Source organism: Condylura cristata, unplaced genomic scaffold, assembly GCF_000260355.1.
Source record: "Condylura cristata isolate star-nosed mole 26May11 unplaced genomic scaffold, ConCri1.0 scaffold00009, whole genome shotgun sequence".
Lineage (NCBI taxonomy): Eukaryota > Metazoa > Chordata > Mammalia > Eulipotyphla > Talpidae > Condylura > Condylura cristata.
The window spans coordinates 24,084,013-24,110,451 of record NW_004567110.1 but is presented as its reverse complement, the minus strand read 5'-3'; the positions used below and the strand labels follow the sequence as shown (position 1 = coordinate 24,110,451).

The window sequence follows — 26,439 nt, the reverse complement described above, 5'->3', positions numbered from 1 at the left end:
TTGCATATTCAAAAGATAAGTTACTCCTGTTTCCAGTGTGAAAACACCTTATTAATATTCCTCTGCTTTTTAAATCTTTGTAAATTATACATGTTGAAAGGTCTTAACTAATTTGTAGTCCGCTGGCTTACTTATAATATACTGTAAATATTTTTCAAATGAGATTGTAAGAATAAATCATCCCCTATAATGTCTGTTTTGCTCTTCCAAAAAGAAATTGATTTTAAAATACACTTTTTCCAAATCAATCATTATGAAATTAATAATTTTTAGGATACCTTCGATTTTACTTGCTTCTTCATTATAAATTGCTATAACAAGTATCTGATACATTTCACATTATGCTATTTGACCGTATAAAATAGACTTGATAACCATTGTTAAGTAGGTCTATTATTCATTTTTATTTTATATACTTTCTCTAATTTGTGCTTCGGTTGGCCTGTAATTATTGCACATAATAAAGTCTCTGCTAATGTAATTTATAAATTGGATTTTTTTTACTAAATCATATATTTTGTATCTTCCTTTCTTACTGTATTTTGAATTAATATGTTTTTGAAACTAAAAATAAAAATGCTAAACTACACTCCATTCTGTAGGACAGAAATTAGATTTCATTAACTCTATAATACATAAAGATTTTAAAATATATTTTTGACACCATGCTTACACATTTTCCCCCAGATAAAACCTGTTGTTCATACAATTCAGGTAAATTTTAGTATGTGCAATGATTAATGCATGTATTCCTATGCAAAGCTTTATTGGTTTTGTTTATTGGTTTTTTTTGGCTGCTGTACATATGTTAAACTTCAAAAAAATGTGAGTAGATTCTCTTTTCTGCCTGTAGGACATTTCCAGTATCTCCCATGTTTACATCTTTATTATTTGGTATTAAATATCGTTTGTTGAAATATAGTGACTTTTAAATCATTATAATAGACTAAACATCCAGATCAACAGGCAACTACAAAGTAGAGACATTCTGCAGTAGGGAGAGGGAGTAGGAACACAGCAAGGCAGGGAAGAGTACAGGGACTGTGGTGATGGTGTACGGGTGACTTGGTGGTGGGAATTTCATGGGGTCTACAGCCGAACGAGAAAGCAAACATTGTACAAAAATGAAAAGTGATTTTAACATGTATAAAATTGAAAAAGAAATACAGTGATTTTTTTTTATTTCAGTGTATATGTTATCTTTAATATGGTGTTATTTACTCAGTGGAGTATTTTGTATTCTACTATCTACTACTTAAGAAAATATGTTTTTGCATAGACACAATTTCCAATATATTTTACTTTTGGAAGGGTAACATTAAAAATTCTAAACTTTTGAATCAAAGCATAATTAAAATGATAATATTTGCTGTAGCTCCATCTTAAAGCAATTTTTCCTATCTTCCAGATAAACTGGAATGGATTTAGTTTTATTACCCCAGGTTTTTTTTTTACTTTTAAAAATTATAAGTATATATATTTTAAAATGTAATATACATTCATATACATTCATAGAATATATATCAAAGTACTTTAAACTGATGTTAATTTTTCTCATTATTTGCTGCAATTTCACTTAATTTTAACAATTTACATTTGAAAATAAAATGCTTTAAATTTAGTGTTTTATATAATCATCTTGGGTAAGATTAGAAAGTAATTATTAATAATCTCAGGACTGACCAAATAAAGCTTCCTCTGTACTGAGGAAGGCTAATAACCATGGTGGCATAAAAGGGACTGGGCTTATCTTTCCAACTCAAACAACAAAAATGGACAAAGGTATGAGACAGTTGTTTGAGTAACAGTGACTATCAGGCAGCGGAGGACTATAATTTTAAGAAAAGAAAAGAAAACAAATTAATTGAACACTGGATTTTTCCTAGCTACCAATTTAAGAATATTTATTTCCCATAACATGAAGCGAGAGAGCTTAGATGCAGCCAATGGACTCCCAAAGGAAAGTAGAAGTAAAGAAATCTTAAAAATAAGGCAAGAAACCAACAATAGATTTCTATGGAATTATGTGGCTCAAAAGTTAATCCTTTGAAATGAATAGCAAAATAGATTTTCAATGGTATTTATAAAAATAGTAAAAAAGAAGGCACTGAATCAAATAGAAATATAATATATAGGAAATAAATTATTAAGATAAAATTATCACCATTGCTTTACAACTCTAGACAGATTCTCCCAGAAAATAAAACCGATGGATAGTAAGGCTTTTATTGGGCCAGTATAACTTGATCCTAATCCAAAGGTTTAGTATAAGGAAGATAGCATAGCAGGTCAATATAACTTGTAAATAAAAATGTAAAAATCTTTCATGAAATGTAACTGAATTTAAAGAGATCATACTCAACCCAGTAAAAGGTGACATGAGCAGATAGTTAAGTTTCATTTATAATAGGGAAATGAAAAATTGGAAAAATTCTCTTTATAATCAATGTCCTAAAGGAATATAAAATTTCTCTGCTTTTTGCAATATAGTTCTTAGCATAGAAAGACAGGAAAAAGAAAGAAAAATGACTTTAGAATTGGGAATAAAGATAATCTACACAGAAAAGGCCAAAATAAATCACAAGACATTTACTAGGAAAAAAAAAAAAAAGAAACTTGATCGTAACATTATTTTGCAGTACAATTATGTTTCTATATATGACCAATTAGTTTTGAAAACAATCAGTTGAACAGTGTTTCTTACAACAACAGAAATTGTAGAATGCAAAGAATAAATTCAACAAATGTGGAAAATTTGAATGTGCAAAGTTCAGATTTTCATAGAAATTTAAATGGAGAGAATGATATGGCCGTGGCTAATACAACAGTGTGTTAGTACATACCAGTTCACTCTGACTTGTATTGATGCCATGCCATTCAAATAAAATCCCAATCGAATGTTTTTGTACAATTTGATTACCTGAATCTAAAATATTTATGGAGGATCAGAGAGATAATATCCAAAATATGATGGATTTGCTTTTCAGTGTTATAATAATAACAAAGGCAGTTAGCTACTGGTTTGTGGGTAGACAGACTGTGTAAGGAGAAAATAGAGAAAGCATCACATGGATGCTGGTTGATAAGATACATTGATCTATGACAGAGGTGACTGCAGATCTTTGGGGAAAGATGGAAATACTAAGTGAACAATGCTGAGGTATGTGTTTTATATGGAAAGAGCAAAGTTGCATCCATGTCTCATACCATAGCCAACCTAATTTATGATGGGAAGATAAGGGTGGAAATGCTGAACATATAATACTTTAAGTTTCAGAATAAACTATTTAATAGAATTATCTTCGTGCTCATAAGCTCAAGAAAGATTTCATAAACAAAATACTGAACCAAGATACTGAAAATAATATTTTTAAAAATAGAAATTGATGCATTCAATGACATTAAATGTAAGTGTTTGAATTCTTTAGAATGTGAAAAGACAAATGCAAATGGAACATAATTGCACTATATTTAATATTATAAGATTAATATCAAAATAGATCAAGACTTTTATCAAGATATAGTGTTTATGAAACAATCTCCATACTCCATCTCCAACAAGCCCCACTAACCCCCCCACACTCTCACAAGCATACTAAGATGAATTTTATTGTTTGCTTGTGTCATTCTTTTTTAATACTATAAGAGGATAGGACACTTGACAATATCAAAAGCATGTAATCCTTTTTACCTTGTAGCTCCCAATTCCATTTAGGTGGACTATGGGAGCCTTGGTGGTATGTGTGGTATGTGATATATCCTCAAGAGAGTGGCCCAATACCTCTAAATCATAATCATTGTTCTAAACTAATGTCATCTCAAGAAATAAAAATAAATAAAAAAGAAAGTCTGTCCCAAATCCAATGCATTCTTTTGTGCCCGATCTGTTGGGATGATATCAGATCTTTGTAGTTTCCATATATGTCATTTGGAGCTGTAAGAATCTTAGAGTTGACTGGGTATAAGCTTTTTGAGGTAAGGACTTGGATAAAAGAGTAACAGTTCATTCTGTTGGACAGCATGAGTAGACAGGTATCTTATGCTTTGTCATTACAATGGGAAAAATGAGAACCTTTGTCACTGACAACAAAGATTCCCTGTCCTAAGAGGGTAGGGATTAAAGTGAAAAGAAGAAAAAAAATAAAGGGTATTTGTTAGAGGAACTTGTAAATACTGGCAGGGGACTCCTGTTATTGCTACTTAGACACCTTATGCAACAGAAGCTCTCAGTGTTTTATAAACCTTTTAGGGAAGTACTTATTTTCTGATAATCAGGTTTAATTTATTTAACAAAATATGTATTGTGTAAGTAGACAGAAAAAAAAACCAAACACAAGTCTTTGAAATAGCAGTTGTCTCAACTATTAAATGTTTTCTGATAACAAGGAAAGAAAAAAATGATTTAGTAAAGGATTGTATTAGGTTGGGTGTGCCTTTTCCTGATATGTAGGAGAAAAGAAATATTAAAATATAAATTATAACATGATTTTATATGTGATATATTTCATTATTAAATCTGAATACATAATATGTTTTAGTCATCAGTGCCCTACTTAATCGAATTGAATGTTACTAGCCTGATTTTTGCACAGATTTTTTTTTAAAGGATGGCACACATAACTGAAGCTGTCTAAAACTGTTTCTTAAAAAATCTATCACAATGTACAATTTAGATATTTTAGTACGTTTAACGAATGAGTTCTCATTTTTTCTGAAAGCAAGAGATGTGCACACTAATAATGAGGGATGTTTAAGATGTCTTCAATAATGCTTCAGCAAACATGAAAAGTAAAGAATTGTGCATATTTAATTAGTCATGCAAATGAAAAAGACACATGAATGCTTTTGAAAATAACGTACTATGTTTTGAAATTTAGTTAGATTTAAGAGGCCTTATCTAAAAACATTTAAAATTGACTTAGCTATATTTGATTAGTTTTTGTCTGACTTTGCAACATACATGTGAAGAGGTATGAACCTGTATCCCCACATCATCGACAGTGTTACAACACTTATTAACTCAAGGAACATAATACAGTTTTAAAAACCAGCATCAAATAATATATATTATTATTTGATATTCAAGCTTTAAACCATTTAGGAACTTTATCATGCATTTCAAGAATAAATCTTGTATAAATAACTCCTCATCGTTCATATCTTCATATTCAAAATATGCACCAAAATAAGTGTTGGTGAACTCATAATAAATAGCCTCTCTATATTTTTTGTTCTCAGTTCTATTCAAAACCCCTTCATTTGTTTTGTAGGTTGGTAGGAATTTTTCCCCTGTAAGGAATCAACTATTTTAAGTATTGCTGTTGTTTGCTTTATAGGGTCAAAGAGAATAAGTGACAGTGAAGTGTCTGACTACGACTGTGATGATGGAATTGGTGTAGTATCAGGTAAGCAATTCATATATTGTATTAATAAAGAGTAAGTATAATTCACCACTATTAGTCACACATGTGAGAAAGGGAAGGGAGATAGAGTGAATGAAAGAACTTGGCTATTTATCACCTAAAATAAATTTATGGCAATTTAAAATTCCTGAATAATTTTAGTGGCTGGAGTACTTGTGCCAGTTGTAATATTGAAAATTCTTATTGAAATATGTTTGATAAGTGAATCCCTATAAATTTTCTAGTTTTGAACTAAATAATAATAATTTCACCAAATGTGAGGAGTTATTGTATAAGTTAAACTTATTTATTCTACATTAACAGTTCAAGGGAAAAATACTTTTGATATCACCAACATACCCAAATATATCAAAATTTTTAATGAGCTTTTATGGAAAATTTTCATTGTTAATAACAGCCATATATATCTACATTTTGAAATTGTTCTTATAGTTTAAAACAATTGTTCCTTTAGGATTAGAAATTTATCTAATGGTTTAGCATTTTAGACACTTAGTTATTTTTGATAAAATCTGAAAAAATATTTGTATATACTCATTATACCATTAGTATTATAAAAATATTTGATTCTTTTCTTGAAGTTTAGACACCCAACAGATTTCATAATTATGAGTCATTTTGCCCTCAACAAAATCTTCTATTGTAGTAAGACATGCTGCGATTCATCAATGACTAATAACAGTTTTTGTGAGTATGGGTCAATTACGCTATGTGTACTACTTTTAAAAAATGTAATGACTATCCTTTATCGTTCATTTCTTACACTAAGGCTTGAACATTATATTCATTTACTAAGACTACAAATTATTGTTTACTTCGTGTTTAATTAAGCCTCATTGATGTGGTTTTAAAAACCATTTCCCATAGTCTCTTCATTGGCTCTCATTTTAATTTTTTCTCTCTATTCTCTATTCTTTTCTTCTGTTCTATTCCTCTGTTAATGGTCTGACTATTTCTCTTCTGTAGACATCTGGTCACATTACGTCACCTTCATAGCATTTTTGGCACATCTCATTTCTTTCATTTTCTATTTTCAGGATGGCAAAAATATTTAATTAATGCAATCATTTTATTATGTTTCTCTTCTGCTAAAGAAATTATATCTCTTGAAAAAACAGTATCAGTATCATTCATTGTTTGGACTAATACTCTTGAATTGTTTTGTTTTTGTTGTTATTTCAGGATAGTGCACAGAAAACCTCTGTAATTTAAAGTGTCTACTCCTTTACACATTATTTTTCAACATCATGAAATTCATGTCTATCTCAGCACTTTTTTTACTTATGCAAAGACTATCATGAATCATTTAGTAATCCATTACAGAAAAACGAAGGCTGGGTGGCATCCTTTTTTTTTTTTTTTGCAGTGTTGAAATCCAGTGATTTTTGTCACACATAGTTATTTTCATCAAAATTTTAATAATGCATTACATCCTACTTGGATTTTGTAATAGTTAGAAACTTGAAGTCATCTCCACATTTTTATGACTATTCAAAATCAGGATATAGTATTGTATTTTCTGAAATGTTAACTTTCCATGGGCCCATAACTTAAATAAATGATACACTAATTATGTTTATGTGAGTGTCACGATAATGTAAGATTTAGTCATTTTATTTCAGTTAAGAAATATTGTTCTTATGTTTTATTTCACTTTCTGTTTTAAAGCTCTATCATCAAGACTAGTTTCCATAGAGAATAAATGTTTCAGTCATAGTGTATAAAATAATTTGACTACAAAATCAAGCAAGTAGTCCTGTATTGTCCACAAAATTATTACAGTTCAATTTTGAATGGCATATCTACATACACACATATATATATAACCTCTTCCCCCACCTTAACTAGCATTTTGAACACATAGTATAAATCAGTATAACAGCAAGCAAATCTGTTAAGACTTTGTTGCTCTTAAACAGGTATTTGTTTCTAATTGCAGATGACTTATTAGCCACCTCCAATATATATATGGACCATATATATATATATATATATACACACACACACACACACACATACATACATACACACACACACAGTGTCTGCAATCTAACTATATATATGGACCACACACACACACGTCTGCAATCTATCTATGTATCTATTGAATGTGTGTATGTGTAATTGCTGGCTCATATGGCAGATACATTTGAAGTCTTTTAGGAAACATCCTCACTATTTTCCATAGGGGTTGGACCGGTTTACACTTCTACAAACAGTATAGCATGTATAGTGTCTGTATGTGTGTGTGTAATAGGTATAGAATAGTAGGGTTTCTTTTTCTATAGGTTATCCTCATGTCCTCATCAGTATGAGGTGACCTCTTATTGTGGTCTTGATTTGATTCCTCTAATGACAAATGATTGTGAACATTTTTCATGTTTCTTTTGGTCATTTGTATGTCATCTTTAGAAAAGTAATTTCCTAAGTCACTTATCTTCCCTTGTGCTCATTTTTTAGAATCATATTTGAGTAGCACTTTACATTATTAATCATGAATGATTTCTTAAAACTTTACATTTTTTGCATGATGTGCATTATTTTCCCACATGATTGCATTATCTGAATTATCTTTTTGTAATGACTCTTTTTTTGTTTTCTCAATAGTCGCCTCTACCTTAAACTAGGTAGTTAAATCTTTTTTCTCTCTATACCATTCTACTTTGGATTTTAGTGATTCTTTTTTTGGAAATGATTCTCAAACTTTTATTAATAGTCCTCATTCTTCTCTCAGGAGGATTCTTTCCCACATATATAACTGTAACGCCAATATTGCCTGAAAACAGCCTTATCTTAATCTTCTAAACCTTGCTGAATTTCTCACTCTTTATAGTGTACTCTTAACTTCCTGAAGGGGTAAAATAAAGACTCTTTTATTTTTTCTTTACATTTGTTCTGTGTCTAGTCACAAAATATTATTGATTCATATTAGATTACCTGCTAAGGATCATCCTTGGACTTTTTGTGTACTTACAGTACTTTATAAACACATACCTTCATAAGTATTTGTTGAATGAATAAATGTATGTAGTATCAATCGCCAAATACCAGAGTCAAACTATTTGTGGCTATTTAAGTCTAATTAATTTAAAATGAATGCACTAAACATCATTTCCTCATAAACACTCACCAGATTTCTGGTGCTCAAGTAGCTTTCATAATGGTGAACACTGGTAGATATCATTTCCCTCCTCTTAGAGAGTTCTATAGGACATTGATATTCTTAGTTTTGTAAGAGTAGTTATTCTTGCTGCGACATCTTTAACATTTAGTTTGACTTCTCTTCTGTTCTCAGCTTCATTATTACTTAAATCATGAGAGCGGAATCTAGTATTAGATGACCATGAGAGTAAATGAGTCAGATAGAACTTTTTTTAAATCCTAAACCAATTATTTGACACTTAGTATCAATTTCCTTGTCTCAGTGTCATCAAATGTAAAAGGAGATAATATCTTTTATTGCAGATGTTTCTGTTATATAACATGTTTTCCTGGAAAACACACACACACACACACACACACACAACCCTTGTGATCTGCAAGTTCATGGACCAAAACCAACAGGGCTTCTGGGAAAACAGGCCTAGATAAGACTATTCAAAAACCATGCAGCTTTGTAATCAACACTAAAAATAAAAATGCAAGCAAGCATAAATAAGAAGTCATATTAAATTTTAGTAATAAAAACCATTAAGATGTTGGACTTTAAAATGAAATGAAGGAATCTATATGGAAGGAGTATGTCTAGATGGAAAAGAGAATAAGTCTGCAAAGTTATGGTGTCGAGGAATGTTTTCATAAACACCAGGAAAAACTTTTGCAGTAAGTACCTCTAACACAGAGTTCATGACCAAAGTGAGCCAAGAGGAAGAACATGTGGCTGGTGAACATGCCATGCGGGTCTGTATTTCTCTGGCATGCTGCATCCAGCTATTTTACAGTGTGTTGTATTCAGTTACTACTATATGGTAGTTGTGGTGGATACTGTGGGTGCCTCACCCCAGACATTTTTTTCTCTACTCCCAAATCTCATCATCCTCTTTGTGATGACTCTCCCTGCTGCTGTACTTCCCAGGCAGCTGTGCCAGCTTCACACCTCTTTCCTTAACCTTTCTTTCACTGCCCCTATCCAGGTCTCTTAATATTTGCTGTCCTGTTGGCTCTCCTGGATTTCTCTGCCCTTATTAGAAGCCTCTTTAATTCTCCCAAAGTCCCTGCCTGTACTGTACCTGAAGCGGTCTACTTAACCCTGAATTGCCCTAGGATTCATTAGCTTTCTAAGTATTTGAATATTTGTCATTTCTTTTTAACTTTAGGGGTTACAAAATTTTATTGTACCTAAGCATTATGCTTTATTCACTATGCTTTATATGTAATATATCCAAACCCTTTCAATTTTAGCAACACTTCATAGTTCTCAATGAAGAAATAAAAAAGTGTGTAGACCATTATAATGTTAATCTCTCCACCTTTAGATTATCGACATAATGGTCGAGATCTTCAAAGTTCAACATTATCAGTACCAGAACAAGTAATGTCATCAAATCATTGTTCACCATCAGGGTCTCCTCACCGAGCGGACGTAATAGGAAGGACTAGATCATGGTCGCCCAGTGTCCCTCCTCCACAAAGGTAAGCGAGCATGCAAATTCTATTTATATTATCATACCGTAAGACTGTTTATTATAAAGTATCATGACTAATCTCAAAAGATAACACATTCGTATGGAAAATGTTATTGAAAGAAAAATAAAGATGATATTTAATAGCCTGTATAATGAGACTAATATGAAATACGGGCCACTTTGTAACTTTGCATGATATAAGTATTATTTTATGATGAAGTTTCACAATCATATAGAAGTTCCAGGTTTCAATCATCTACTGAGCAGATCTAGTTAGAACATGAATGATGTAGATACTGAAAACTTAATGAACATAGGGGGAAAAAGCCATCCGTTGGAGCTTTAAAATTAGGATAATCAGGGCCCTCCCTGCTGACGCAGTGGGTTGAAGCGCTACATTGTGAAGCTAAACCAAGCTGTGGCCACTTCAGTGCGAATTCCATCCCCACCTGGAAGTGACCACATGGCCCGGCGACCTCTCCTTTCTTACCCATTGCTCCCCTCAGCAGTGTACTTCCTCGATCTGCCTGTTCTGCTCCCCACTCTGTCTCTGGTAAATCCTCTCCCCACCCCTGCATATCTGGCCTGTGCCCCATTTCTTTATACATAAGTAAATAAAAATCTTTTTAAAAATTAGAAATAATAAGAATACAAAGGAATAGTCAAGCAGTGGGAAAAACAGCTCAGAAAACTTGGAGCTTCACATCTTATAGAGTGGAAAACTGCCTATTTAAATTCAGTTATATTCAAGCAGGCTTAATGAAGTAAGACCCATGTGTAACATGTTTTCTAATAATAAATACCTGCATAATTCACATTTTATATACTTAAACAATGACAAAGTAAATTTGGACTCTTCTGATAGCCTTATAACTCCTATTTTAAATAATAACCTTATAACTCCTATTTTAAGTGAATAATCAAGTTAGTTTTAGACTTAAAATTCTCATTAAGAAACCTAATTAAATGTAATTTTAATTTTATACATGGTATAAACTGTCCCAGGGACAGTTATTTAACTTATAAGCACATTCAACACTTAGAACTTTCATATAATTTAGACAATTGAAGTAATTTTAAAAAAGCAATTACATTAAATTTAGAAACATAATTTAAAATGTTTGATTGCATTTTAATTAACTAAGTTTGTAAGTCAGACCAAAATTACTAAAATCAATTTGAAAAGTACTCAGTTAGATGTGATAGACTTATCAATATAATAAGATTTTTAATCTGAAATTTAGTCTCCAATTACATTTTGAATTTGTAACTTGAATAAATTAAGTTGTTATTCATGTAAAAAAGAGGAAGTCTTGAATTTTACCTAGGAAAGATTATCTCAATAGGCCAATAGAAAACATGTATAGGTTTATATTAGATTCAGCTGCACATAATAGGAAAGTCATACTAAGAACTTACTTATAGAGTAGTAGTACTATACCTCTGAATCACAGACAGCATTGTAAACGAGTATCATCTCGATTTTAAAGAAAGGCAATAAATAAATGAACAAGCAAATAGTTTTTTTCTATCATGAAAATGAACTAAGTAGAATTGAGACTAAGCATGGTAGCTTAGAAATAAATCATCTTTTATCAATTATAAAATTTCAATTTAGATTTTGAAAATCAAATTACAATCATTATCCCTAAAACAAAATCGGCTAATAGTCTGTCTCTAAGCAACATGCTGAAATCATTTCCTATGCACAAATCTATCCTTCTATATTCCATTGTTATTGAAATCACTACTAAAGACCTAGGGACCTATTTTACTAGTTTCAAGTCCTTATTTCTATCCCCATTGATTCTAGCTTAATTTTATAGCATATCTCTGTTAGAGCAGTAATGAAACTCTCAGTCTCTAGTAGAAATCGGTACCATTAACTAGACGTTCAGGTTTGTTGGTCTTGTTATTACAGTGATTTTTGTCTTTAACTATTAATAAAACAGATTTCTTAATGTAGCATATGATTACAATTTATAAGATATTTGATGGATCTTGTTATTTCAGTCGGAATGTGGAACAGGGACTTCGGGGGACACGCTCCACTCCTGGACATTATAACACAATTAGCCGAATGGATAGACATCGTGTCATGGATGACCATTATTCTCCAGACAGAGACAGGTAAAGATAACTAAATACTATTAGACCTTATTATAGCTGCTGCTTTCAAGAAGAAAGTGTTACCCTAAAATGTGTTCTTCCAGAATTTGGGGATTTATTATCTTAGTTTCTAAAACCTTCACATCTACCTTCATTCTATGACTACCAATCAATAAAAAATAAATAAATAAATACTTAAAACAAAAGCTGTCTTTTCTTTGGTAAGAAAAAAGTAAAATCATATTACCCTTGCAATTTTGGTTCTTTGTTAAATTATACCAGTTATTAGTGAATTTGCATGTGAGGCTAATATGATATAGCTATAAAACAATATGTGTTACTGTTTCTAACATTATAACCAGTTATTATATATAAAATTCATGAGAATAGACTTGGAAGTCTTTTGTACTCTTCAGCAAAACTAATGAAATACTTTTACATATATAAAGGTGTTATAACAAGACAAATACAAGGACTGACTCATGAAGTTTTTCCTCATGGCTCTTAGGAACCTTTTAAGCATCTTAAAGAATCATGCTTGTTGATTGCTGTGTGTGTTTGGAGCAATTCTCTGAATTTGCACCATTAGCAGTGAACCTATCTGGGAATAACATTATTATATTACAATGTTTACAGTGATTATTACTAATCTTTTTAAAGTTAAGCAAGTTGATTAAGCCTCTTATTTGTGGTTTGGTCATATTGAAAATTGTAACTGTTATGATATTTCTCCTAAATTAACAAACAGGTTTGAGATAAGGTTTAGGAAAGCTTAATATACTATTCAGAAAATATTATGATATAATGAGACAACTAAGGAGTCCCTTTTGTATGTAGTCCAAATCAATTTTAGAAAATGCTTGGAGGCTTATAAATTAACTGAAATGAAAAGTTGCTTTCCATATTTATAAATTTAATTCTTCTAAATGTAGGCATTGTACTCAATTCAAACTTATAATTAAAAGTATTTTAGCTTACTTTTCCAAAGAATGAGATAGGGAATATCTTAGTTTTCAACAATAGCAAACAAGTTTTGGCTGTTGTAGCTGAGATCTAAGGAGATATTAGGAAGTTATTAAATTAATCTCTGTATTAACATCAAATTTATTTTTAAAATTGACTTTTATTATAATAGTGACATGTCTTGATGGGTAGTTATTGAAATACTACTGAGAGAAAATGGCATTTATTAAATGCAATAACAGTGAAATGAAGATATTACTATCATTAGAAGGAATTTAGGATAGAAAGAGTATTTTTGTTGCCTGCTTGGTCTTTAGTAAGTTTATTTCTGGAAATTTTTAAAATAACAATTCATAAACTCCTTGTTCATTGGAATTTTGTTAAGAAAGTGGTAAGAAAATACATGAAATGATATTTTAAATCTTTCACAATTATGTAATTTATTTTATTTTAAAATGGACTATATCTTTTATCTGACAATAAGGTGGTCTAAATTTTACAGAGAAGAATAAAATTAGCTTTTAGCATGATGTTCACAAACAAAAACTTTTACTTTATTTTTTTAGTCGCTGTCATGTTGAGGTATAGTATTTTATCAAAATTTTAAGATAAATGGCCCTAAGTTTTAAGAAAACAGAGTGTGCTAGTAAATGCTTGTTAACTATCTTGGTATCAGCCAACATAGCCTGAACTTAAGTGTCATACTTTTCCTGTCTACTTTATAACTATGACTCTTTCTGCTTAGCAGAAATGTTCAGATAGTTATTTTAGAAGTTTTGGAAGAAATTGATCCATGTGGTTTCATTTATTCTCTTATAGTACTATAGATTGCCAAATCATAAATAACAAATCCTTTCAAAAAGTTAAGTAGAATTTTACTGAAATAGCACTATAAAATATTTATAATCTATTACTTTTGAGTTATCTTGTAATCGTATTTCTGTAACACAAGGAATTAATCAAAAGAATTGTAATTTTTATGTACTTTTAAACTAACATATCACTGAAGTTCCTCTTTCTCATAGGATTTAGAGCCAAATGTAATTGGTATTGAATTTAGGATTTTTACTACTTGCTAGCTGTTTTTCTGGGGGAACAGAACCTTTTGACACTTGATTTCCTTATCTATAAAATTAGTATCAACCTTATAGAATTGTTGGGTAGATTAAATGACAGTGCCTCCCTTTGCATAGTCAGTATTCAAAAATGTGCCTTACCTTTAACATTTTAAATAACTATTTCAGATTACATATAATTTACATTTTAATGGGTAATCAATTATAGATAAGAAAGAAAACAGTCAATTTAGATGTGTGTGTGTGTTTTTAAAGCTTTGTATAGAAGGTAAGACATGAGTTGGACCTTGGAAAATTAATGTACTTATCCAGGCAGGAATGTGAGCAAAAATTCTAAGGCAGATATATTTCTGAATTTACACATATAATTCAGAAAGACAGTTTGAAAGATGGACGATTAAGGACATATTGGAAAGTTGTACATGAAGATAATGACTTTTGCTTTGGCTACATTGGGTGGGAACTAATCTATCAATATCTAACATTACTATATAGGACTTGGTTAAACTTAAATGGAAGGAGATAATAATATATCCTTATAGGTAATATAAAAAGAATTATTTATCATAATATGAATGGGTCTTTACTACTCTGCATATCTCACACTGTTATCAGTCAAGACCCTAGTCTATTTTGAAAATTAAATAGGTTCTTTACCTGTAATTCAGAAATTTGGATGTATGATATTGGTGAAAACAATTTTAAGGCACATCTTCCATTTTTCCTCCATTTCCCCTACTTTTTGATATCATTATTTCTCTGGTAGGGATAAATCTAATGTAGTTAAATCATACCAAGTACATTTAGAAGCTATAAAATTGTAAATATGAAAATGAGATACAGCATGAAATTTTGTATTAAATTGTGTTTAGTGGAATGTTAGCTCTCAAAAAAATAGGTTACTGGGCCCTCCCTGGTGGTGCAGTGGGTTAAAGCACAGCACTGAGAAGCTAAAGCCACATCCTCATGAGTTTGATCCCTGCCCACATAGTGTGGCAGACCTCTCCTGACCCACCTGCTGCTCCCGTCAGTGGTGTACCTCTCCATTTGGCCTGTTCTGCTTCCCACTCTGTCTCTGGTGAATCCTCTCACTGCTCCTATGTCTCTGGCCTGTAACCTAGCTCTGTATATACAAAAAAATAAATCTTTAAAAAACAAACAAAAAAAAGGTTACTGAAGGAAGAACTATCTTAGCTCCATTTTTGCAGTCTTTTTGTATGCCCAGTGGCTGCTTGAATGACATTCAAACTAATTCAGTAGATGGAAGGATAATTCATCATAAATACAATTTTCTTCTGTCTTTAAAGGTTATGTTACTTAAGAATCTATGCATCTAAGAAACTGGGCCAGTGATCTAGTTTATTTCATTGAATAGTGACATTAGCAGGCTGAAGAATGTGTGTGATCCCCAAATCTTGCGCACTCTAAATAGGTTCTGCTACCCAGACAAGACATACTCTTTGTGTGTAATACCTTCAGTAGAGAAGAACTTTAGTCAACTAATTGTACAGCAGAGAAGAGGAAAGATAATAATTTCCAATAAAATCCTCAAATTTACTCTCCCTTCACAGGTAAATGCTCAGCCAGGAGGGGTTGGTCCAAAGTGGGGTCACTGAGGCCCAAAAACTTGCCCCAAGTCTAATGTTCTGGGAGGGGAATATTAGAAAGGGCAGAAAGGTCAAGATGAATGCCGCCATTGTCGGCCTCCCCACAGGTGTCTCACCCTGTTTCTTCCAAATACCCACTTCCATGTCTCTCATGTCCCTGGTACACATCTAAGGCTGAGACAAAGCACCTTCTTCTTCATCTATCTGCTCCAGTTGTCTCCTCAAAGTCTTCTTTCCCAAGTCCTATTAGCTTCCTTCCCAGCTCTCAGTTCTGTTCTTTGTTAGGTGAGGCAGGTTGGAACATGAACATGGAATGTCCCCTTTTTAGATTATAGTTACAGTGATACATTTTAAATGATTATTTTAGACTTTTTTTTTTTTTTTTTGCTTTTTAAACTTAGTGGAGGTTTTTGGGTGTTTTTTTTTTTGGTATTTTTTCTTTTTTACATGAAATGTGCCTCTGTTCATTAAAAAATACAAACAGATTGGTTTATGTAGTTTTAAATATAACTTCAATTCCTTGTACATATTCAAGAGAGTATTGTTTAGATTTTATAATGTCTATTAATTTTGAAAGAATAGTAAACATGATGTAATGGAAAGTGTAAATAACATGTTTTTAAGTTACACCAAGGGAATAGGGCAAAGAAATTTTGATGCATCTTTGAATGTTTGATCAAGTGTAGGGACTTAGTAAAACAGTATGGTTCATTTTGTAAATATTCATATAATTTCCACTGCCTTTTAAGGGGCAGTCATGACTAGATTGCATTATAAGTGATAATATGGCTATAGAAAAGCAGACAGACAGGGTTCACCAGAGAAAAAGAAACAGAATCAGTTGGTCAGAGAGAGCAAGAGATAAACAAGAGGTTGGCTCACATGATTCTGAAGGCTGGAAAGTCCTGCTATCTGCAAGGTGATACCCATGAAACGGTGGTGTAATTCAGTCTGAATCTGATGGCCTGAGAACAGGAGGACAGATGGTGTAGATTCCAGCAGAGGCCAATCAGAGATTTAATCAGAGTCCTTTGTAATGTAGGGGAATTGTTTGTTTGTTTTATGTAAAAAAAAAATTTAAATACGTTCTGCTTACAAAGGGAAATTATAAAACAACTGCTTCAGCCATCTCATTTCACAAATGGAGCACCAGATGTCCATATAACCAAATGTCTGATCAAGCCTCCCATTTGGCAGGTTTCTTTCCCTGTGGTATCTGTATTACCCTAAAACAGCCATGTGTAGAGGACAGAAAGCAGCTGGAAATGTTCAGTGAAACCCAAAGAAAAATCAAGGTTAAGAAAGCGAGTTTGCACTTTAAACACAAATAGTATTATCCAGAAAGAAGGTGATAGAATGTAAAGAGAGTTAAGGAATAAGGAAACCCAAGTGGGAGACCAAATGTTAAGAACCTGAATTTGGGGTTAAGAAAACCCTGAGTTTGGCCCTCCCTGGTGACGCAGTGGGTTAAAGCACTGCACTAAGAAGCTTAAGCCACTTCCACATGAGTTCGATTCCCTCCTGCCCCAGAGGTGACCACATGGCGCGGCAGACCTCTCCTGACCCGCCCACTGCTCCCCTCAGCAGTGTCTTGGTCGAGCTGCCTGTTCTGCTCCCCACTCTGTCCCTGGTGAATCCTCTCACCCTCTGCATCTCTGGCCTGTACCCCAATTCTGTATGAATAAATAAATAAATCTTTAGAAAGAAAAGAAAACCCTGAGTTTGAAACCCAACCCTGCAACTTACACCTACCATATGGCTGTGGACAGACCTTCATAGCCCCCATTCTCTGGAGGAATAGCAGACTCTATTTCAAGAGTTGTTAAGAGACATAAATAAAATAAAGTAGACAAAGCTTTCCTGTAATTCTTGGCATACATATAGTTAAGTGTTAAGTGTGATTTTTTTTTTAATACCCATAGAGAATAGTGTTTCAAAAATCAAGAGAGGAGAAAGTGCCAGGAAAAAGAGGTGGAAAACCAATATCTAATATTATAATTAAGTGTAATATGATGGAAATTGACAGGATGCTAAAGGATTTTTTATTTTTTTAGAATTTCATAAATAGCAATCACAGGTAAATTTAAGAGAATGGTAGAAGCAGAAGTCAAATGACAGTAAACTAAAGTGTGAATAAGAAGTGTTGGCAAGAATTGTAGATGTTTTATTACTAAAGTCAATGAGATGCAATGACTTAGATTTAAGAAAGCCAGGAGAAGATTTTATTTTTAGGATTCAGTGCACTGGAGAAAGGAAGGACATGAGACAATAATAAATGAGGCAAATTTATGTGGGAAGTAGGTTTACAAGTAGAATTGCTTCCTTTGATGAAGAAGAAAAGAAAAAAGAAATGAAGATATACTTTTACTCTATAAGCAGGTGTGAATGTGGAAGTTGATAGAGTTCAAGGTTGATTTCTATATTTTACTGAAACATAATGAAATCTGTCAAAATTGAAGGTTGTAAGAAGCAATAATATTTCAAGAAAACAAAAAAAAAATCAATTGGCATTATACAAAGAAGGGAATCGACTCAGATAGGTGAAAAGGTCAGTGTGCTGTTTTGATGGATTATGGTCATCCTGAGACATGAAATGTAGCAAAAAGCCTGTAGCATGTAATAAACATACAGTAAACATAGTAAGTGGGGAAATGGGTAACATACAATACACCTAATAAATAAAATAAAAATAAAAATAATTTGAGTCAGTTTATTCCTTACCAAATGGAATTTTTAAAGTCCTATTAGTTATTATTAATTATTAATGAGTGAACAAGAAATGAAGGCATTCTAAAATCTCTGAAGTCAAATAAGAATTAGAAGTCACCTCTTCTATTATTTTCTTCCTAAACTTTCTGGTTATTTTGTTTTTCTCTTTTCATCTTTTCTCTTATAAAATGGGAACATGCCTATATTATATACCATCTTGTAGATGGTGCTGAAGATGTTTGAGTAATCTTTGATAAGACTTTTATTTTGATGTATGATTTTTAAAATCTGATTTATTATTTTTTGTTGTCTATTGTTTTACAACACTTAACTGTATTTAACCTTAAGCACTGCTGTGTTATAATGGACATTTGGAGAAAGAAAACAGCTTTTTAGTAACAATTTTCATTTGCTTTGCTTACTATCTGCTTATCTCTTTTGAATCTTACATTTAAAAATTAAACTATACCTTTTCATTTCTTTCCTAAGTCTCATTTATGTTCTTGTTTCTGCCATGCTTGCAGTCATTTTCTTACTCTACCTCGCTCCAGATACAGTCAGACCATTGAGCGTCATCACAGAGATGGCAGGTATATTTTTCTTACAATTGAGTCTGTTTGTAGAATTGCATGTGCTTGTTGACTGATACAGTATAATTCACTTATCTTTCTGTTTGTATGTATACATATATTGTTATTAATGAATTCCAGAAATGGTCTCATAAAATGGTAGAAAGTAAAGCATACCGAAAGTCAGGTTGTAGTAAGAAATCAAAAATATAGCATCCTTTTAATGAGCTAGGAGTATCTCTTTGATGATTCTAAAAATCAGTTCACAAGAAATTGTAGTTAACTCTTAAGTATCAACTCTTAATAACCATAGTAAAAAATTAATTTCAGTTGACAGCCCACCTTCCACAGCAGAGTTCACAATTAGATGCTTGATTGATTGTGCATATCAAATAACCTTCCTTATCTCCCTCTGCAGTAGAGATATCAGTCTGTGAAGTATTTAGGTTAAACTGATTGCTTTTTTTGTTATCTTGTCAGCCATCAGTGTTAATTTACTCTTTGGTCACAATATCTGATGCTGGATCTATGGAGAATACTGGATCTATAGGAGTATCCTTGCTCATTTCTATTGTACCATCATTCTCTTTATTTAAAGGAAGTCTCTAAAGTTTGTAGTTTTCAAGGCTATCTTAATTTGAGTATTTGAAGCACTTTAGTGACAGTATTTTGAGGTCCTTTAAGAAGAAAAGAGAACAGCAATGGTAATGAGATGGTGAATTCACTATGATAGATAAGGAATTATGTTGTTTCAAAGTGATTTGGTTTAAGTGTGACCCCTTTTATCCTGTTAATTTAGCTAAAAGTAAGAGTTGATAATAGTAGAGGTTAGAAAAAAAGACAATGAAACCAAGGGATACATTCCTAAGAACTGAATTCGTGTAAGTAAATGTGGAAGGAAAGTAAGAAGTAACATCAACCTAATATATTCCTAATAATTTGAATTTTATGATGTTTTATTGTAAATGAAAGTGAAATTTAGTGCCTTCCAATTTTATTATAGGATAGCATTTATTGCTGTATGTAATTTTCTTTTGCATTCTAATTCCTATTACTTTGCTTTAATAGTATAAAATTTTTTAATTTAGTGTTGACATGTTACTTTTGGACTTTTTTTGATTGCCTTAACTTCACATCTACCTTGTAAAAATGTGAAAATGTAGTTATATAAATGACCTTATAGGTTAGTCAAGGCCTTTCTTAAGGTAGATGACATGAATGATACATTATTGATTATAGACTTGCTCTGTCTCCTCTGGTGTTTTCTTCATTCTTCATTTTGATGTAAGTTAAAACCATGTATTATTTTCATACTTTGTATTTTCCTAACTTGAAGTGTACATTTTTTAATTCCTTTGGTGACATAAACAAGAAACATAACATCATTAATATTTATATTAAAACACAATTAGGCAACTCAGTTAAAGCAAATGAGTTAACATCTTTGTAGCTGACTGCTAGATTTGCCTTCACTTACATTTTTCAAATTCTGGAGTCTCAGTGCACTAGAATAGATTTTATAAGAAATTGATAATTTATATTTAAAAATATTTATATCCTTGATTTGATACTTCAAAGGAAATTAACCCATAACCTGAGTTCTTGACTAGCAGCGAACTAAACCATCATCAGGTTGATAAAAGGGTCACATAGCAGTTCAATAATAATCTGTATGTTTAATATAATATGGATACATGGGAGACACTCAGCATTGCTGAGTAATTAAATAATCTATGACTTAGGACAAGGAAGTTAGAGAAGAAAGTATAAATTCAGATAGGACATTTGCTGGTAGAAATCAAAGGTGGTTCTGCCTTCTGCAAGGAAAAGAAATAAAAGGACTGGATCTTCCTGGCATGTACCCTTAGAAAGAAAAGTTTATATATAAATATCAAAAGCAACCTCTACCCAGTCTTCTGAGTCCCTCCCCTAAGTCAAGCTTTTGTCACAAAAACATCTTTTTTGGTGGCAGATATTTGCTCCCCTACAATACATATAAATGATTGTGTCAGTTTCAAAGCACAGTAATAACAAAATTAGTATCCATGAATATATTACTCAAACTGAGAGCCAACCTATCTAGTTTAGTAGCTTACATATATCTGAAGGCTATTTGTATGTAACACCCACAGATGTAGCCAAATGCTATACTGAATTTTCAATTGAACTTTATCTTTATATATGTATATATATATGTCACTTTGATCACTTACTTCTTTTAGCTAATTTTCTGAGTTACCGTCCATCCAGCCTCACTTCAACCTACTGTGAACTTCTAGGATTGTTGAAAATGCAAAAGCTTACCTAGTCATCTATCCATGCTCCTGTATTTATTACAATAACATCCTATTTTTTTTTTTTCATTTGACCCCTATGTAAAGCAACTGAGCCCGACCACCCAGCGCCCTACAATGTTGATTTCATCTGTCCACATCTTTTTGTTCTACTTTACTCATGGAGATTTTAACACTTAGCTTAACCTCCCTCTTCATCATAATTCCTGCCAGCAACTTGTTTTCCTGGCACCAGTCTTTGCCTGAATGACCTATTCAGCACCCACTCATTTCCTAAGCTTGGCAATGATGAATTTCATCCCCATTTCTCCTTCAGGCAGTTGCTCACATCTGACCACTGTTGAAATTAATCTCCTTTTTTGAACTCTTACTTCAGATATTCCACTGCTGAAGCGGAACTACCCATTTCTTCCTTGTTCTGTCATTCAGTTACTTCTACCTCACTTATCTCAACAAGGATCGCCCTTCACTTGGCCTCTTTGCCTTTCCCATTGTCTCCATCTTTTCCTCATTTACATTGAATCTTGTTGGAAGGTATTCTCAGGAATACTCATAATTAGTTTGTTGTTGTATTGTTCTTTATTTGATGAAATTTCAAATATACAGAAATTTTATTTGTATTTCAGAATAGATTTTCATTATCCCCATTATCTCTAACTCATTTACATGAGCCAAGTTATATCTTTCTTGAGGAACATTAAAAAAAATACAGAAAAGGTGGCGCTAAGTGTCTTAGTTAACCATACCAGATTTCAAATGGCATTTATTTCCCTGGTCTTGCTACCAGGTGACCGAGTGGTATACCCAAGGAACCCAAATTGTTAAGGGGTACAGGTTCTAAGTGGAATCTGACCACCCTCATGCACAAAGGCAAACAAAGAATAACAGCAAACTCTGAAAATTAGCCATCCCTTCATGGACAAATGCCCAGCCAAATAGCCTCAGCCTGAAACAGTCCACCACTGAGGCCTAAAAGCTTACCAGAAATCTAAGGTACCTTCTGGCAGGAAACCATAAGAAGGGGTCAAGGCAGATCTCAGACAACTGTGACAGGAGATATGCCACTCAAGATAATGTCTGCCATTGTCTCCCAAGGACAGACATCCCACATGTGTCTTCCAAGTGTCTCTCCTCCAAGTCTCTTTCCTAGCAGGAATAGGACACCAGTCAGACAGTAGAAACAAGTGAATGGGCTTCCTGCCTGCCTTGTTGTATAGTTTCACCCTGTAGCTCAGCTTTGCCTCTAGTCCCTGGTAGCTTCTGCTCAGGAAGTCTAGTTCAAAGCATTCTGGGTCCTGTAATCCAAGACAGCTGCAAGTAAGTGGGGGTGGATAAAATGGCTATATCTTTAAGATATTGAATATGTATTGATATATTTTCCTTGACTCGACAGCAGAAAGTCTTTGAACTATATAAAGTAGTAAATCAAAGGTTAGAAAATGAAATAATTAAAATCAGTAATGTTTGCTAAGTCTTGGAATTTGGATATTGAGAGAGGAAATTATTGAGATAGAAAGAAAATAAATGAGAGACATGGAACTACGTAAGTTATTAAGGAAGCAAGCAAGATGTCAAATTGGAAGTCATGTTTCAAAACCTGTATTTTATTGTTTGATTGTGTAACTGAGAGTGAGAATGTAATTAAGAGTATAAGATTGAAGCAATTATTTGTAAGACAAATTTCTGAGGGAGGTTGGAAATCCAGATATTAGATATTTGAATGAAAATGCGAAATGTCATAATAAGCACTAGGTTAAAGGTGATAATGTATGATTAAAAGGACTATGGATGTAAAATTGGGGAGAGTAATGGCCAAAGTGTCTTTTGGAATCAACCTTTCCAATCTAGGATGGAAATGAATTATGACTATGAAAGAAAGTAACTTCTTCACGTGAAGACTACATTGAAATCAGACTTTGCAAAGTGATCTAAATGCCATTTAAGGCGGGTTATGCAAAACGCATTCTGTAGAAAAGTTGATGATGTGAGGAGATTTGTTGACCATTAAAAGATCATTGAATATACAATTAGAAGAATGAAAGGGAATTAAAATAGTAGAACTCAGTAGAAGAGGTGAAACATTCAAAGAGTAGAGAGAAAGAAACACGACCTGCTTTTAACTAAGTATCACAGAGATAAAAGGCTTGATTAGAAACAGTTTAGCTCAAATACCAAAAGTTTATCATAAGTTGTTTTGGTGGAACTGGGTAAGGTTCTGGGAGGGTTAATGGGGTCTGAAGTAGTGCTCAGGGATGCCATGGAGTTTGAAGAGAGGCAGTGGACGGTGGTATTGAAGGTTTTGAAGCCATGACCAGGACCCTGAATACCGAAAAGTTGTTAACTAAGCTACTGGACTATGGGGAAGTGAACTTTGTGTGTGCAGCATTTACAATGTTTTCTTAGAGATACCTTGAATGGGAAATGGTGATGAGAATCATTAGTAAGTGTGAGCAACACCAAGAAGCTCATCTGTACTCTACCATTTTTGTTCTATTTCTTTGTATTGTTACCAAACTTCTTCACATTGAAGGTATTTTCTTCCCTATCACAATTTTCTTTTTCTGTTTCTGACTGATTTCTCAATTTCTCTGGAATTTTCTGCCATTAATTATTTCTTGTTTCTCTTGCATCTCATTCTCTCTTAGTTGAATGATTTTGTTCCCCTTCAAATTTCTGTTGAAATTTCCTTAATAAGTCCTCCATTCTATTGTGCCATACCTACAGGATCCCTTAAAAATGATCCCTCTCTCTCCCTCTTTTCTCTCTCTCTCTCTCAAAACAAAGTGTTGCTTCTTGACTATGTATTTGTACATTTCTTTCCTCCACTTTTTTTAAATCAGTTCCTAAACTGTATCCTTTTACAATTTGGTCACTGCCTACAACCCTTTATCTTAATCTTTTCCATGGTCATTATTGCCAAATAATTTATACATATTTGTGCTTCTTGGCTCTTTGCATCTGCATTATTATCACCTCTTTTTTTAACCTCTCTAATACAGGCCTAACTTGATACTCTACCTTCACTACTCTTCTATCTCCTTCATATTTTTTATGTCCTCAACTTTTTGAAAATATGTTATACTGTATGCTGTCATTGCTATGGTTTTTACCAAAGCTTCTAATACATAGTTGTGGAGGACCTTGACCAGCAAGGCCGGAGAGTCGGGGCCCCAGGTCCGGCGAACAAAGGAAGCAGTCACACGCGTGTAGCAGAACAAAGAAAGAGCTCTTTATTGGGTTTTATCTCAGCTTTATACAGGAGGAGAGGGATGCCAGGAAGAGAGAAGGCCAATAGACACTAGACATGTAGCAGTATTTGATAACATGGTTCTCGCGAGGGACAAAAATGGGCGAGAATGGAGCAGTGTTTTGATAATAGGTGGGTGAGAAAAGAAAGAGGAGAAAGAAAAGGTGGGGGCAAGGGAGTTCTTCCCACATGCCTTTTGCAACCCAGATGTTTTTCTCTATCCGGACTCCATTTCACCTTTTTATGGCTGCTGACAGACGCCAGATGCCTGCCTCGGTCCCCAACACATAGTGTAGTGCCTGGTACTAATATAAACGTAATAATGTGTATTGAAAGAATGAATGAGTCAATGAGTAGCAGCATATTAGAACCATACAATGATTTCTCAAATTCTATCTCCAGAACAGTTCACTCTCTTAAGGCCAAAATTCATTAGTTCACATCTGTGCAAGAGTATTTTGTAACAGCTCACAAATCTAAGTCCCTATCTAAAGATACTATCATTCTTCCCAAATAACTTATATTTCTGTAATTATCATTTTATTTTGGTATCTAGGAATTTCAGGTTTTTTCTTTCATTTCTACTTTTAATTTATATGGTCATTTGTCATATATTATTGAGAGAAAGATAACATCTGAGCTATCAACAAATTCACCATCTAGTGAAACTAACAGACTTTAAAATGAAGAATCTCAGTTCAGTTTTGGCTCTGAAAATGCAGAATTGCATGACTATCCAAGTTTCTGTGATCCTTAATTTGTTTCTTTTTAAAACAAGATATTGAATTACATTGTTTCTGAGATTCCTTATATCTCTAACATTCTCTTTGTATCATTCTTTTACTATTTATAGTCTGTGTACTGTGTATTTTATTGTATATTTTACAGGGCTTTTTGTTGTTATTTGTTTTTCATTTATCTTCTCTGTTTTTGTCACTTTTCTTACTCAGTTCCCCCATATATTACTGCTGAAGTAAACTTTTAACTCATTACCTAAAAATCACCTTTTTCCAGGAACTGTTGGTCATGTTCATTGAAAATTAAATTCTTAGGTATTTAAGATCTTCACTAACTGACTGCAAGCTAATTTTCTAACCAACATTTTGCCATATTCTTTTATCTCTAGTATTTCCCTTTGAACTTTTCCCCCTCATCTCAGCCATATACATTGAACATGAATAAACCTCAAGGTGTGGTCTGGACATGCTTTTCCAAACATGGTCCTTTCTTACAAACTTGTATTAAGTCGGTCCATAGATTATCAAAGAATAGTTCACTCTACAATGAATAGGTGTCTGTTGCACATTGAATGAATGGTCTAACTAATGGAACTTAAAAGAGTTTTATAAGTCTGCTGAAAAACGTATTTAAAATTTCCACAGGCCACTTTTGCACAATGCCATCATGATGCATCTTGTCTTGATCATAATGTCCCTTTATCGGATTTTAAACACACTACAGTAAGTTGTGTAGTCAGTTAGCTTAACTGTGTGCTGGTCTAGATATTACCCTAACATGCTCATCTGTCACAGCCCTATAACAACTAAATTAAGTTCTTGTGAGCCTGTGCATGGGATTCTAGGTGCTGCCACAGGGCATCTCCATCTTCTCTGCTGTTCATCCCAGCCCAGGGCCTCATAGAATGTTGTGTCTTTTCTCCACAGCAGGTCTCCCATTTGACTCTTGTTTCTGATCTTCACCTAGCTGCTGAAATAGCTCTTCTTCATATATGTCAGCCATCTTTTTATACTTGAGTCTTCAACATGTCAGTCATTTTTAAGTTTCTTATCCAATGGTTCCAACAACTGTATCATCTC

General features: G+C 32.9%; 1 protein-coding gene across 6 annotated transcripts in view; it reads left to right on the top strand.

Moving 5' to 3' along the window:
* RIMS2 (regulating synaptic membrane exocytosis 2) overlaps window positions 1-26,439 on the top strand; it is a 418,309-nt gene that overhangs the window by 234,525 nt on the left and 157,345 nt on the right. For 5 of the 6 annotated variants that reach the window (XM_012723001.1, XM_012722998.1, XM_012722997.1 and 2 more), the window contains 3 exons: window positions 5,337-5,405; window positions 9,899-10,055; window positions 12,062-12,178. In XM_012723001.1, the coding sequence (XP_012578455.1) occupies window positions 5,337-5,405; window positions 9,899-10,055; window positions 12,062-12,178 (343 nt within the window). Of the gene's footprint in view, window positions 1-5,336; window positions 5,406-9,898; window positions 10,056-12,061; window positions 12,179-19,036; window positions 19,103-26,439 lie in introns of all 6 variants that reach the window. The other variant, XM_004679672.2, reaches the window with a different exon arrangement.